Raw genomic sequence first — 13,522 nt, forward strand, 5'->3', positions numbered from 1 at the left:
CATAGGGTGAGAGGTTGTTACTCTGGATGTGACTCCGCATAGGGTGAGAGGTTGTTACTCTGGATGTGACTCCGCATAGGGTGAGAGGTTGTTACTCTGGATGTGACTCTGCATAGGGTGAGAGGTTGTTACTCTGGATGTGACTCCGCATAGGGTGAGAGGTTGTTACTCTGGATGTGACTCCGCATAGGGTGAGAGGTTGTTACTCTGGATGTGACTCCGCATAGGGTGAGAGGCTGTTACTCTGGATGTGACTCCGCATAGGGTGAGAGGTTGCTGCTCTGGATGTGACTCCGCATAGGGTGAGAGGTTGTTACTCTGGATGTTACTCCGCATAGGGTGAGAGATTGTTACTCTGGATGTGGCTCCGCATAGGGTGAGAGGTTGTTACTCTGGCTGTTACTCCGCATAGGGTGAGAGGTTGTTACTCTGGATGTGACTCCGCATAGGGTGAGAGGTTGTTACTCTGGATGTGACTCCGCATAGGGTGAGAGACTGTTACTCTGGATGTGACTCCGCATAGGGTGAGAGGTTGTTACTCTTGATGTGACTCCGCATAGGGTGAGAGGTTGTTACTCTGGATGTGACTCCGCATAGGGTGAGAGACTGTTACTCTGGATGTGGCTCCGCATAGGGTGAGAGGTTGTTACTCTGCATAGGGTGAGAGACTGTTACTCTGGATGTGACTCCGCATAGGGTGAGAGGTTGTTACTCTGGATGTGACTCCGCATAGGGTGAGAGGTTGTTACTCTGGATGTGACTCCGCATAGGGTGAGAGGTTGTTACTCTGGATGTGACTCCGCATAGGGTGAGAGGCTGTTACTCTGGATGTGACTCCGCATAGGGTGAGAGGTTGCTGCTCTGGATGTGACTCCGCATAGGGTGAGAGGTTGTTACTCTGGATGTTACTCCGCATAGGGTTAGAGATTGTTACTCTGGATGTGGCTCCGCATAGGGTGAGAGGTTGTTACTCTGGCTGTTACTCCGCATAGGGTGAGAGGTTGTTACTCTGGATGTGACTCCGCATAGGGTGAGAGGTTGTTACTCTGGATGTGACTCCGCATAGAGTGAGAGGCTGTTACTCTGGATGTTACTCCGCATAGGGTGAGAGATTGTTACTCTGGATGTGGCTCCGCATAGGGTGAGAGGTTGTTACTCTGCATAGGGTGAGAGACTGTTACTCTGGATGTGGCTCCGCATAGGGTGATAGACTGTTACTCTGGATGTGACTCCGCATAGGGTGAGAGGTTGTTACTCTTGATGTGACTCCGCATAGGGTGAGAGGTTGTTACTCTGGATGTGACTCCGCATAGGGTGAGAGACTGTTACTCTGGATGTGGCTCCGCATAGGGTGAGAGGTTGTTACTCTGCATAGGGTGAGAGACTGTTACTCTGGATGTGACTCCGCATAGGGTGAGAGGTTGTTACTCTGGATGTGACTCCGCATAGGGTGAGAGGTTGTTACTCTGGATGTGACTCCGCATAGGGTGAGAGGTTGTTACTCTGGATGTGACTCCGCATAGGGTGAGAGGCTGTTACTCTGGATGTGACTCCGCATAGGGTGAGAGGTTGCTGCTCTGGATGTGACTCTGCATAGGGTGAGAGGTTGTTACTCTGGATGTTACTCCGCATAGGGTGAGAGATTGTTACTCTGGATGTGGCTCCGCATAGGGTGAGAGGTTGTTACTCTGGATGTGACTCCGCATAGGGTGAGAGGTTGTTACTCTGGATGTGACTCCGCATAGAGTGAGAGGCTGTTACTCTGGATGTTACTCCGCATAGGGTGAGAGATTGTTATTCTGGATGTGGCTCCGCATAGGGTGAGAGGTTGTTACTCTGCATAGGGTGAGAGACTGTTACTCTGGATGTGGCTCCGCATAGGGTGATAGACTGTTACTCTGGATGTGACTCCGCATAGGGTGAGAGGTTGTTACTCTTGATGTGACTCCGCATAGGGTGAGAGGTTGTTACTCTGGATGTGACTCCGCATAGGGTGAGAGACTGTTACTCTGGATGTGGCTCCGCATAGGGTGAGAGGTTGTTACTCTGCATAGGGTGAGAGACTGTTACTCTGGATGTGACTCCGCATAGGGTGAGAGGTTGCTACGAATACTGGGAAATCTTCAGACTACAGACTGTCCATTGCTATTGGTTTTGGGATTATTTTTGCTATTACAATTAGGAATCATGTAGTTTAACATGAGATGTATATAGTGGCTTCCACATAATCTGTTCTGTAGGGCTCACTATTACTTTATTTGTGGCCCCCAACTTCCATCAATTACTGTTCTACCCCGTTATTATGCATCGGGCATACTAATAAATTGTGTGGCCACTGAGTCACCGGCTGACCAGATTCTATGCTGTCCCTGCTGATTTGTTAAAACAAAAACAACTTGGTCATATGGCCTAGACATAGCCTTTCTAAGTGTGGCCAAGGAGGTAGACTGGCCAATTACCTGCACGCTCACATATGGGGATTAGTCTACTATCTGTGGTACTTGGCTGGACTTTTCCCTCTCATAGGAATCTCCACTGATCTCTGCTTTTCTCTGCGTGTTCTGTCTCCTGTCCTCACAGTGCCTCCAGAAGCACTTCTCCATCTGGTATAAGCTGGTTCTAGAGCGCAGGGTGAAGATGGGCAAGGCTCGGGCTCTGGCCGACTGGAAGCATCAGCAGAGGACATTCCGTGCTTGGAGGCACCATGTATGGACAAGAAAGCTGGAACGGGAGACTCAGCAAATGGAGGTGGAACTGAGGGACCAAAACAGGTACTTTTGGCAGTTGCAGCACATTTATAGTCTAAAACAGTAACGTCACCAGTAATTCTCCCAGTCGCAGTGTGACAATCCCTACTAAATGAGTCCTTGTTATGGAGAAAGGATACTGGGTTATACATTCTAGGAAAACTAAGTGTTTTCGTTTATTTATTTTAATCAGAAATCCACAACTTTCATATTTCATGATTAAAGTCACAGAAATATTGATCTTGCTGTGTCGTAAAAAATCAGTGGTCGCAATGCGAGAGATGCCATGTATGCACATATGTCTAACATCGCCTATATACCACCCACCACTCGTCTCCTATGGGTCGTCCCCAGGAAACAGCAGGTGGCGGCAGAGTGTTACCAGAAGCGGCTCCTGCGTCACTGCCTGACAGAGTGGCAGCTTTACTGTAGAGCGGAAAAGGAGAAGAGGGAGCTGGAAGCTCGGAAAGAGGAGACTAAAAGGAAGATGGCGGCTCTACTGGACGCGGCATCGTCTCTCGGGAGCCCCAAACCGAGAAGTGAGAATCAGATGGAGTTGAATAATGGCGCCAGTGAAACCACCGAGAAAGTGGTGAGCCCTCCTGTATTACCTTAATATATAGTAGTCAGCGACTTCAGCCCCTGGACCCACATGGTATCCGGATGATAGATAGACAGTGTCTAGTTAGACAGTCAATAGATAGACACCATATGTTAGACAGACATTAGGTCAACAGGGTCAATGTTGATGTTTTCTGGAGTGTACAGTGAGGGCACTCAAATTTTAATCCTCTTACGCTTCCACAATCTCCTTAAAGGAAAGTTCAGTTTTCCCAACCCTCCAAATAAACGTCAAGTCTACGTCACCTGAAGTCGGGTTCATCACAGAGTGAGCTTGCAGTTCAGGAGGGCTCGATCTTTCCTAAAGATCTCTATAGTGAGGGACTAGAGGGATTTACTCCTCCAGCGTGATCAGTGGCCGGCTTCAGATGACATTTATGGTGGGCTTCCTGGGGTGTGGACCCTCCTCATTCATGAGGCAGATGTAGTAGGGGAAATAGAGGTTTGGACAACCCCTGAGGCACTTTACATAGTCTTCTCCTATTGTATTGCAGGTGGAAGAGACCCGAAGTGTAGCCAGCGATTCTAGAACCCCTGTCATCCTTCACAGGAACCCCCCAGAGAAGGTAACATCGGCTCCCAGGCATGCCTGGCAGGTGACGCGGCAACACGCGGCTCTCACATCCGATGAGCTGGAGCAGCACCGTCTGCATACCCCGAAGACACCCCAGAGATCAGGCCACCAGGGGAAACCCGCTTCCAGTGGGGAGAACTTTGAGAACCGACACCTCTTCCAGAAGGAGATGATTGAAGAGCAGAGGAGGCAGCTGGAGGAGCAGAAACAGATGATCCTGGGTCTGATGGAGAACCAGAGGCTGATGATCTGCAAGCAGGAAGCCAAGCGAGCCAGCGCTGTGACCGCAGAACTGTCCGCACAAGTCATTACACACAATGGGATGCACAGGGCAGGAGGTGACCCATCAATGGAGGGTCCCTCTCATCGGAAACAGGAGGCACCTTGTAGGTATGACTGATGGCTGTAAGCCAACCTAATCCTCACCCTTCCTTATTCAGTGGTGATGGTCAGGGAATGTGACATAAACTGTAATGGAGTGTCGTTACATGAAATGACAGCAGAGGTCAGGACTAGGCCCATGTGGGAATGACCTGGCAGTGGTGCCTCGCATAGCTGATTCCTCTAGGCTACAGGTTCTCAAACTCGGTCCTCAGGACCCCAAACGGTCAATGTTTTCCAGGTAAACCAGCAGGTGAACAGGTGTATTTATTACAGACACATTTTAAAAGGTCCACAGGTGGAGCTAATTATTTCACTTGTGATTCTGTGATTAGCAGAACAAAATGTAAGTTGCTCAAATCAATTAGGAAGTACAATTCAGGTGCATGAAAGGGAGGGAGTAGTCTGGCTAGAAATACATTGGGGATAAACCCCTGGTGTCCCCCAGCACACCGAGCTGTACCTGTACCAAGACATGAAAGACTATATATATATACATATAATAGAAATCCAGAGGTCTTAGTTACATACAGTTTGCAAACGTATGATAAGCCACCAGGCCCGACAAGGCTCCTCTGATGCTGGTGGTCCCTAACTGTAGGTCTGGGCCCGGGGTGCAGGACCCCCCAAACCGGCAAAGGCCAGCTACCCCAGGGCAGCACAAAGCGAGAAGGTAAAGTGTTAGTATGAGTTAATAAAAGGAAAACAAAATCTCTATACAAAAATTAATATACTAGTGAGAGTGTAATTAAAAGACCAGAAGGATTAATAAATGTGTTAAGGGGGTGCTAAATAAGATCTCGCAGTGTGCTACCCCAGAGCAGCCCAGCCCCACCAATCCAGGGGGAACCGCACCCCAGACCCACCCCAGGTACCAATAATAATAATAACAACCCTTCCGGGTAATATAACATGATGCCACATGATAATGGCATCTGAGCAAATGTATCCGAATTGAGAGCTAACTTACCTGAAGATACCCCCGGGATCTCCAAATGGCAATACAGAGACCAGCATACCCTCCAAACACTGGTCCCATCCATGCCCCTCATACTAACAGAACAAAATGTAAGTTGCTCAAATCAATTAGGAAGTACAATTCAGGTGCATGAAAGGGAGGGGGTAGTCTGGCTAGAAATACATTGGGGATAAACCCCTGGTGTCCCCCAGCACACCGAGCTGTACCTGTACCAAGACGTTTGCAAACTGTATGTAACTAAGACCTCTGGATTTCTATTATATGTATATATATATAGTCTTTCATGTCTTGGTACAGGTACAGCTCGGTGTGCTGGGGGACACCAGGGGTTTATCCCCAATGTATTTCTAGCCAGACTACCCCCTCCCTTTCATGCACCTGAATTGTACTTCCTAATTGATTTGAGCAACTTACATTTTGTTCTGTTAGTATGAGGGGCATGGATGGGACCAGTGTTTGGAGGGTATGCTGGTCTCTGTATTGCCATTTGGAGATCCCGGGGGTATCTTCAGGTAAGTTAGCTCTCAATTCGGATACATTTGCTCAGATGCCATTATCATGTGGCATCATGTTATATTACCCGGGGCCTAATTCAGACTGGATCGTTGCAGCGGCAGCGATCACACGCTGAAGCCCTTTGCGAGTGCGCATGCGCACTGGGAGCCCAGTGAGATGCTAAAAGCACCTCAGGGCTGTGAGGTGGTCGCGTGGCTGGAGGGGGCGTGCCAATGGCGTTAGATCGCCGTTGGCAGGGCGCGGTCCGGACAACGCAGGCATGTCCGGACCATTGCAGGGGCGGGCCACGGCGGCTGCATGACATCACACGCAGCGCAGCAGGTAACCGCCTGCCAGCGCTAAAGAGTTGCGCAGGCCAGGAGCTACTCGCCGTGTGATGCTTTTGCACGTGTGCGGGGGGGGGGGGGGGCGCAGAGCCAGACATGCGGGCGGACTAGCCCTGGCCTGAGCTTCTCCCCACATGTCTGAGAAACTGATCTGAATTGCACCCCAAGTTTGAGAACTTGTGCTCTAGGCTAAGCAAGGACTCAGGGCGGTCACCCCGGAGGAGGTCACTTGTGACCGTGTCAGAAACCGCTTCCTGCTCCCATTGCTGCATCATGTGTGCGGCATAATCTCCGCGCACAGCTGCGACGGCGCAGTAACCTCTGGAGAATAAATTGTGATAGCTCCCGAGACTTCTATCATACTTGTGTACATGACACCGTGTTATTATATAGGCTCCATAGTCCCTATATGTAATAAATATTTATGTTTCTGGGCAGTATAGGGAAACATTACAATGTGACTTCTTGTTATATGAAATAGGGGTACGCTCGTGTCTGAGAGAGGCTTAAATCAGTCAGACAGATCTCACTCTATAGCTGGAGACCCCGAGGCAGTGCACATTCGTGCCTCAAGGTGGCGGCACATGATTAGACATTGTGTTAGACATGACATTAAGTGCAGGGGCCTAACTGGAGACTGTACCACTACAGCTACTGTAGCTCTACATGTGCTATTTTGTGCTTGTCCTCCTCACTGATCGGGCCCCTGTACCTACAGTGAACACTGATCCAAGCGTGTGGCGCCCTCTTCTGTCAGGAACGGGAATGTTACAGAATAATATGCCAATAATCTTTATTCTCAGATATTCCTGGTCGCTTGCATGTCATTGCTTTTCTCCAGGGCTCAATCCCTCTCTTAGATACACTTAGGGTTCGGCTTACATTGTATGTCAGCGCCACAGCGTGTTTAGTGCGCTCTGTGTGGCCATGGGACAGAACACGGCACCAGATAACGTGAGAGGCAGAAGTGAAATAATATTACAGGGGCGTGCAATCTGTTTCAGTGTTGTGTATCTGCAATTGTGTCTCCACAGTTTGCCGTTTCCCTCCGAACACTCAAATACTAGTCCTGCCCAAAGCACCGTCTCCACTGCCAGGAAGATCACCGGAGCATCCTCTCCTCATCCTGTGGTCAGAGGTACAGATCAGAGGCTGGGGTAGATCAGACAGGCGGTGACGCAGTGATTCAGGGTGAGGACAGGCGGTGACGCAGTAATTCAGGGTGAGGACAGGCGGTGACGCAGTCATTCAGGGAGAGGACAGGCAGTGACACAGTCATTTAGGGAGAGGACAGGCGGTGACGCAGTCATTCAGGGAGAGGACAGGCAGTGACGCAGTCATTCAGGGAGAGGACAGGCAGTGACGCAGTCATTCAGGGTGAGGACAGGCAGTGACACAGTCATTCAGGGAGAGGACAGGCGGTGACACAGTCATTCAGGGAGAGGACAGGCGGTGACGCAGTCATTCAGGGAGAGGACAAGCGGTGACACAGTCATTCAGGGAGAGGACAGGCGGTGACGCAGTCATTCAGGGAGAGGACAAGCGGTGACACAGTCATTCAGGGAGAGGACAGGCGGTGACGCAGTCATTCAGGGAGAGGACAGGCAGTGACGCAGTCATTCAGGGTGAGGACAGGCGGTGACGCAGTCATTCAGGGAGAGGACAGGCAGTGACGCAGTCATTCAGGGTGAGGACAGGCGGTGACGCAGTCATTCAGGGTGAGGACAGGCAGGGACGCAGTCATTCAGGGAGAGGACAGGCGGTGACGCAGTCATTCAGGGAGAGGACAGGCGGTGACGCAGTCATTCAGGGTGAGGACAGGCAGTGACGCAGTCATGCAGGGTGAGGACAGGCGGTGACGCAGTCATTCAGGGTGAGGACAGGCGGTGACGCAGTCATTCAGGGAGAGGACAGGCGGTGACGCAGTCATTCAGGGAGAGGACAGGCAGGGACGCAGTCATTCAGGGAGAGGACAGGCGGTGATGCAGTCATTCAGGGAGAGGACAGGCGGTGATGCAGTCATTCAGGGAGAGGACAGGCGGTGACGCAGTCATTCAGGGAGAGGACAGGCGGTGACACAGTGATTCAGGGTGAGGACAGGCGGTGACGCAGTGATTCAGGGTGAGGACAGGCGGTGACACAGTCATTCAGGGTGAGGACAGGCGGTGACGCAGTCATTCAGGGTGAGGACAGGCGGTGACGCAGTCATTCAGGGAGAGGACAGGCGGTGACGCAGTCATTCAGGGAGAGGACAGGCAGTGACGCAGTCATTCAGGGAGAGGACAGGCGGTGACGCAGTGATTCAGGGTGAGGACAGGCGGTGACGCAGTGATTCAGGGTGAGGACAGGCAGTGACACAGTGATTCAGGGTGAGGACAGGCGGTGACGCAGTCATTCAGGGAGAGGACAGGCGGTGACGCAGTCATTCAGGGAGAGGACAGGCAGTGACGCAGTCATTCAGGGAGAGGACAGGCGGTGACGCAGTCATTCAGGGAGAGGACAGGCGGTGACGCAGTGATTCAGGGTGAGGACAGGCGGTGACGCAGTCATTCAGGGTGAGGACAGGCGGTGACGCAGTGATTCAGGGTGAGGACAGGCGGTGACGCAGTCATTCAGGGAGAGGACAGGCAGTGACACAGTGATTCAGGGTGAGGACAGGCGGTGACGCAGTCATTCAGGGAGAGGAGAGGCGGTGACGCAGTCATTCAGGGAGAGGACAGGCGGTGACGCAGTCATTCAGGGAGAGGACAGGCGGTGACACAGTGATTCAGGGTGAGGACAGGCAGTGACACAGTGATTCAGGGTGAGGACAGGCGGTGACGCAGTCATTCAGGGTGAGGACAGGCGGTGACGCAGTCATTCAGGGTGAGGACAGGTGGTGACGCAGTCATTCAGGGAGAGGACAGGCGGTGACGCAGTCATTCAGGGTGAGGACAGGCGGTGACGCAGTCATTCAGGGAGAGGACAGGCGGTGACACAGTGATTCAGGGTGAGGACAGGCAGTGACACAGTGATTCAGGGTGAGGACAGGCGGTGACGCAGTCATTCAGGGTGAGGACAGGCGGTGACGCAGTCATTCAGGGTGAGGACAGGTGGTGACGCAGTCATTCAGGGTGAGGACAGGTGGTGACGCAGTCATTCAGGGTGAGGACAGGCAGTGACGCAGTCATTCAGGGTGAGGACAGGCAGTGACGCAGTCATTCAGGGTGAGGACAGGCGGTGACGCAGTCATTCAGGGTGAGGACAGGCAGTGACGCAGTCATTCAGGGTGAGGACAGGTGGTGACGCAGTCATTCAGGGTGAGGACAGGTGGTGACGCAGTCATTCAGGGTGAGGACAGGCAGTGATGCAGTCATTCAGGAAGAGGACAGGCGGTGACGCAGTCATTCAGGGTGAGGACAGGCGGTGACGCAGTCATGCAGGGTGAGGACAGGTGGTGACGCAGTCATTCAGGGTGAGGACAGGTGGTGACGCAGTCATTCAGGGTGAGGACAGGTGGTGACGCAGTCATTCAGGGAGAGGACAGGCAGTGATGCAGTAATTCAGGGAGAGGACAGGCAGTGACGCAGTCATTCAGGGTGAGGACAGGCAGTGACGCAGTCATTACAGGGAGAGGACAGGCAGTGACGCAGTCATTCAGGGTGAGGACAGGCAGTGACGCAGTCATTACAGGGAGAGGACAGGCAGTGACGCAGTCATTCAGGGTGAGGACAGGCAGTGACGCAGTCATTACAGGGAGAGGACAGGCAGTGACGCAGTCATTCAGGGAGAGGACAGGCAGTGACGCAGTCATTACAGGGAGAGGACAGGCAGTGACGCAGTCATTCAGGGTGAGGACAAGCAGTGACGCAGTCATTCAGGGAGAGGACAGGCAGTGACGCAGTCATTCAGAACAAGTGGTGACGCAGTAATTCTGGTATGAAGACATGTAATAATTTCAGGCATGCAGTTATTCAGTATATTTGCTCTGCGTATTTTACTGACATATTCGTGTCTCTCGTCACAGCCATGGAGGAGAGGGCAGCACAGCGAGCAGAAAGGAAGCGGTTACTGGAGGAGACGAGAAGGAGACGGGAGGAAGAGAAGTTGGTGAGGAGAAGCCGCATGGTATCACACTGTAACTTACCCGGAACTTATACTCTGAACAAATTGTAACTTTGCTGAATCCACATCTGTGATTTGTCTCTTTGATAATGTGGCCCTGCTGACGGAGCCCTTGTTGTCCCCCTCAGGCCCAGCTGAGGGCAGCAGAGAGTCAGAGGCTGGAGATGGAGGCAGCGGAGAAGGAAAGTCAGCTGGAGAGGAAGAGAGAGGAGAAGCGGCTGCAAAGACAGGTAACAACGTGCTGCGTAATCTCACCACCATCCTCACTATTGTGTTATCTGTGACACCCCAAGAAGCAATATATAGGGCACAGTATAATTGTAGCGTACGGAGCTTTAACAGACATGGCGGTAAATGCACTGTGCAGTGTCACCCTGGCGTTCCACTGCAGGGAATACATACTATATCAGTGCTGGCGGTCACATGACTGAGCGCGGCGTCCCGACATTGCCTCTTACAGGTACACATCCGGTAAATTCAATGATACATTTGTATCTTACAAACAGAACATTCGCTGTTACAAATTATCCCTATAAGAAACAGCGATTACAGGATTGTTCAACTTAATTCCAAATCCAGAAACCTCCCTTCCTCTTACTGGTGATTGATGTCGGTACCTCCGGCATTTGTCACCCGTCTGTCCTTCCCTCTAATTCCCAGAAAGAAGAGGAGAAGCAGAGGAGGCTGCAGCGGGAGCGAGACCTGAGTGAGAAGGCGAGGCTGCACCACGAGAAGAGGCTGCTGAAATTCTGGGGCCTCGGACCTTGGAAGAAGCTGGTGGCGCAGTCCAGACAGGATATGGAGGTAAGACCGTGGCGGGACGCAGAGCTCTGCGCTCCATGCAGTGTTTTATCATCTTGTTGTTGCTTCACTTTGTAGCAAAACCTTTTTAACTCACGTAGAGTATTTTACATTTATACTATATCCAGTATGGGGCTTATCCAGAGTGCTCACACAGAAATACGGGTATTGGTCTGTATGCAGGATGCCGCATCTATGGCGTCGCACTGCCCCCCATTCATCCTGCCGCCACCATCCGCGTACCTGTACCAGCCCTATTCCCGCTGCGAGAGATCCATTCTCCTCTGACCCCCTTAGTACACTCAAGGCCTAATTCAAGGTTGATTGCAAAACAACATTTCTCTGACGTCCTAAGTGGATGCTGGGGACTCCGTCAGGACCATGGGGAATAGCGGCTCCGCAGGAGACAGGGCACAAAAGTAAAAGCTTTAGGATCAGGTGGTGTGCACTGGCTCCTCCCCCTATGACCCTCCTCCAAGCCTCAGTTAGGTTTTTGTGCCCGGCCGAGAAGGGTGCAATCTAGGTGGCTCTCCTAAAGAGCTGCTTAGAGTAAAAGTTTTGTTAGGTTTTTTATTTTCAGTGAGTCCTGCTGGCAACAGGCTCACTGCATCGAGGGACTTAGGGGAGAAGAAGTGAACTCACCTGCGTGCAGGATGGATTGGCTTCTTAGGCTACTGGACACTAGCTCCAGAGGGACGATCACAGGTACAGCCTGGATGGGTCACCGGAGCCGCGCCGCCGACCCCCTTGCAGATACTGAAGAGAGAAGAGGTCCAGAAATCGGCGGCTGAAGACTTCTCAGTCTTCATGAGGTAGCGCACAGCACTGCAGCTGTGCGCCATTGCTGTCAGCACACTTCACACCAACGGTCACTGAGGGTGCAGGGCGCTTGGGGGGGCGCCCTGGGCAGCAATGAAAGTACCTATGCTGGCTAAAAATACATCACATATAGCCCCTGGGGCTATATGGATGTATTTAACCCCTGCCAGGTTGTCAGAAAAACGGGAGAAGAAGCCCGCCGAAAAGGGGGCGGGGCCTATTCTCCTCAGCACACAGCGCCATTTTCCTACACAGCTCCGCTGCTAGGAAGGCTCCCAGGCTCTCCCCTGCACTGCATTACAGAAACAGGGTTAAAACAGAGAGGGGGGGCACTTATTTGGCGATATTATTATATATTAAGATGCTATAAGGGAAAACACTTATATAAGGTTGTCCCTGTATAATATAGCGTTTTGGTGTGTGCTGGCAAACTCTCCCTCTGTCTCCCCAAAGGGCTAGTGGGGTCCTGTCCTCTATCAGAGCATTCCCTGTGTGTGTGCTGTGTGTCGGTACGTGTGTGTCGACATGTATGAGGACGATGTTGGTGAGGAGGCGGAGCAAGTGCCTGTAATGGTGATGTCACTCTCTAGGGAGTCGACACCGGAATGGATGGCTTATTTAGGGAATTACGTGATAATGTCAACACGCTGCAAGGTCGGTTGACGACATGAGACGGCCGGCAAACCAATTAGTACCTGTCCAGGCGTCTCAAACACCGTCAGGGGCTTTAAAACGCCCATTTACCTCAGTCGGTCGACATAGACACGGACACTGACTCCAGTGTCGACGGTGAAGAAACAAAAGTATTTTCCATTTGGGCCACACGTTACATGTTAAGGGCAATGAAGGAGGTGTTACATATTTCTGATACTACAAGTACCACAAAAGAGGGTATTATGTGGGGTGTGAAAAAACTACCTGTAGTTTTTCCTGAATCAGATAAATTAAATGAAGTGTGTGATGATGCGTGGGTTTCCCCCGATAGAAAATTATTGGCGTTATACCCTTTCCCGCCAGAAGTTAGGGCGCGTTGGGAAACACCCCTTAGGGTGGATAAGGCGCTCACACGCTTATCAAAACAAGTGGCGTTACCGTCTCCAGATACGGCCGCCCTCAAGGAGCCAGCTGATAGGAGGCTGGAAAATATCCTAAAAAGTATATACACACATACTGGTGTTATACTGCGACCAGCGATCGCCTCAGCCTGGATGTGCAGCGCTGGGGTGGCTTGGTCGGATTCCCTGACTGAAAATATTGATACCCTTGACAGGGACAGTATTTTATTGACTATAGAGCATTTAAAGGATGCATTTCTATATATGCGAGATGCACAGAGGGATATTTGCACTCTGGCATCAAGAGTAAGTGCGATGTCCATATCTGCCAGAAGATGTTTATGGACACGACAGTGGTCAGGTGATGCAGATTCCAAACGGCACATTGAAGTATTGCCGTATAAAGGGGAGGAGTTATTTGGGGTCGGTCCATCGGACCTGGTGGCCACGGCAACAGCTGAAAAATCCACCTTTTTTACCCCAAGTCACATCTCAGCAGAAAAAGACACCGTCTTTTCAGCCTCAGTCCTTTCGTCCCCATAAGGGCAAGCAGGCAAAAGGCCAGTCATATCTGCCCAGGGATAGAGGAAAGGGAAGAA

The 13,522-nt window shown here is 51.5% G+C and overlaps 1 protein-coding gene across 1 annotated transcript in view; it reads left to right on the top strand.

Annotated features, from left to right (window-relative positions):
• The window catches only part of CCDC191 (coiled-coil domain containing 191), a 177,775-nt gene that overhangs the window by 28,798 nt on the left and 135,455 nt on the right, over positions 1–13,522 (top strand). The window contains exons 8-14 of the mRNA XM_063956784.1: positions 2,581–2,771; positions 3,102–3,339; positions 3,863–4,332; positions 7,179–7,282; positions 10,151–10,233; positions 10,377–10,478; positions 10,909–11,052. Of these exons, the coding sequence (XP_063812854.1) occupies positions 2,581–2,771; positions 3,102–3,339; positions 3,863–4,332; positions 7,179–7,282; positions 10,151–10,233; positions 10,377–10,478; positions 10,909–11,052 (1,332 nt within the window). The remainder of the gene's footprint in view (positions 1–2,580; positions 2,772–3,101; positions 3,340–3,862; positions 4,333–7,178; positions 7,283–10,150; positions 10,234–10,376; positions 10,479–10,908; positions 11,053–13,522) is intronic.

The sequence above is a fragment of the Pseudophryne corroboree genome, chromosome 2, assembly GCF_028390025.1.
Source record: "Pseudophryne corroboree isolate aPseCor3 chromosome 2, aPseCor3.hap2, whole genome shotgun sequence".
Lineage (NCBI taxonomy): Eukaryota > Metazoa > Chordata > Amphibia > Anura > Myobatrachidae > Pseudophryne > Pseudophryne corroboree.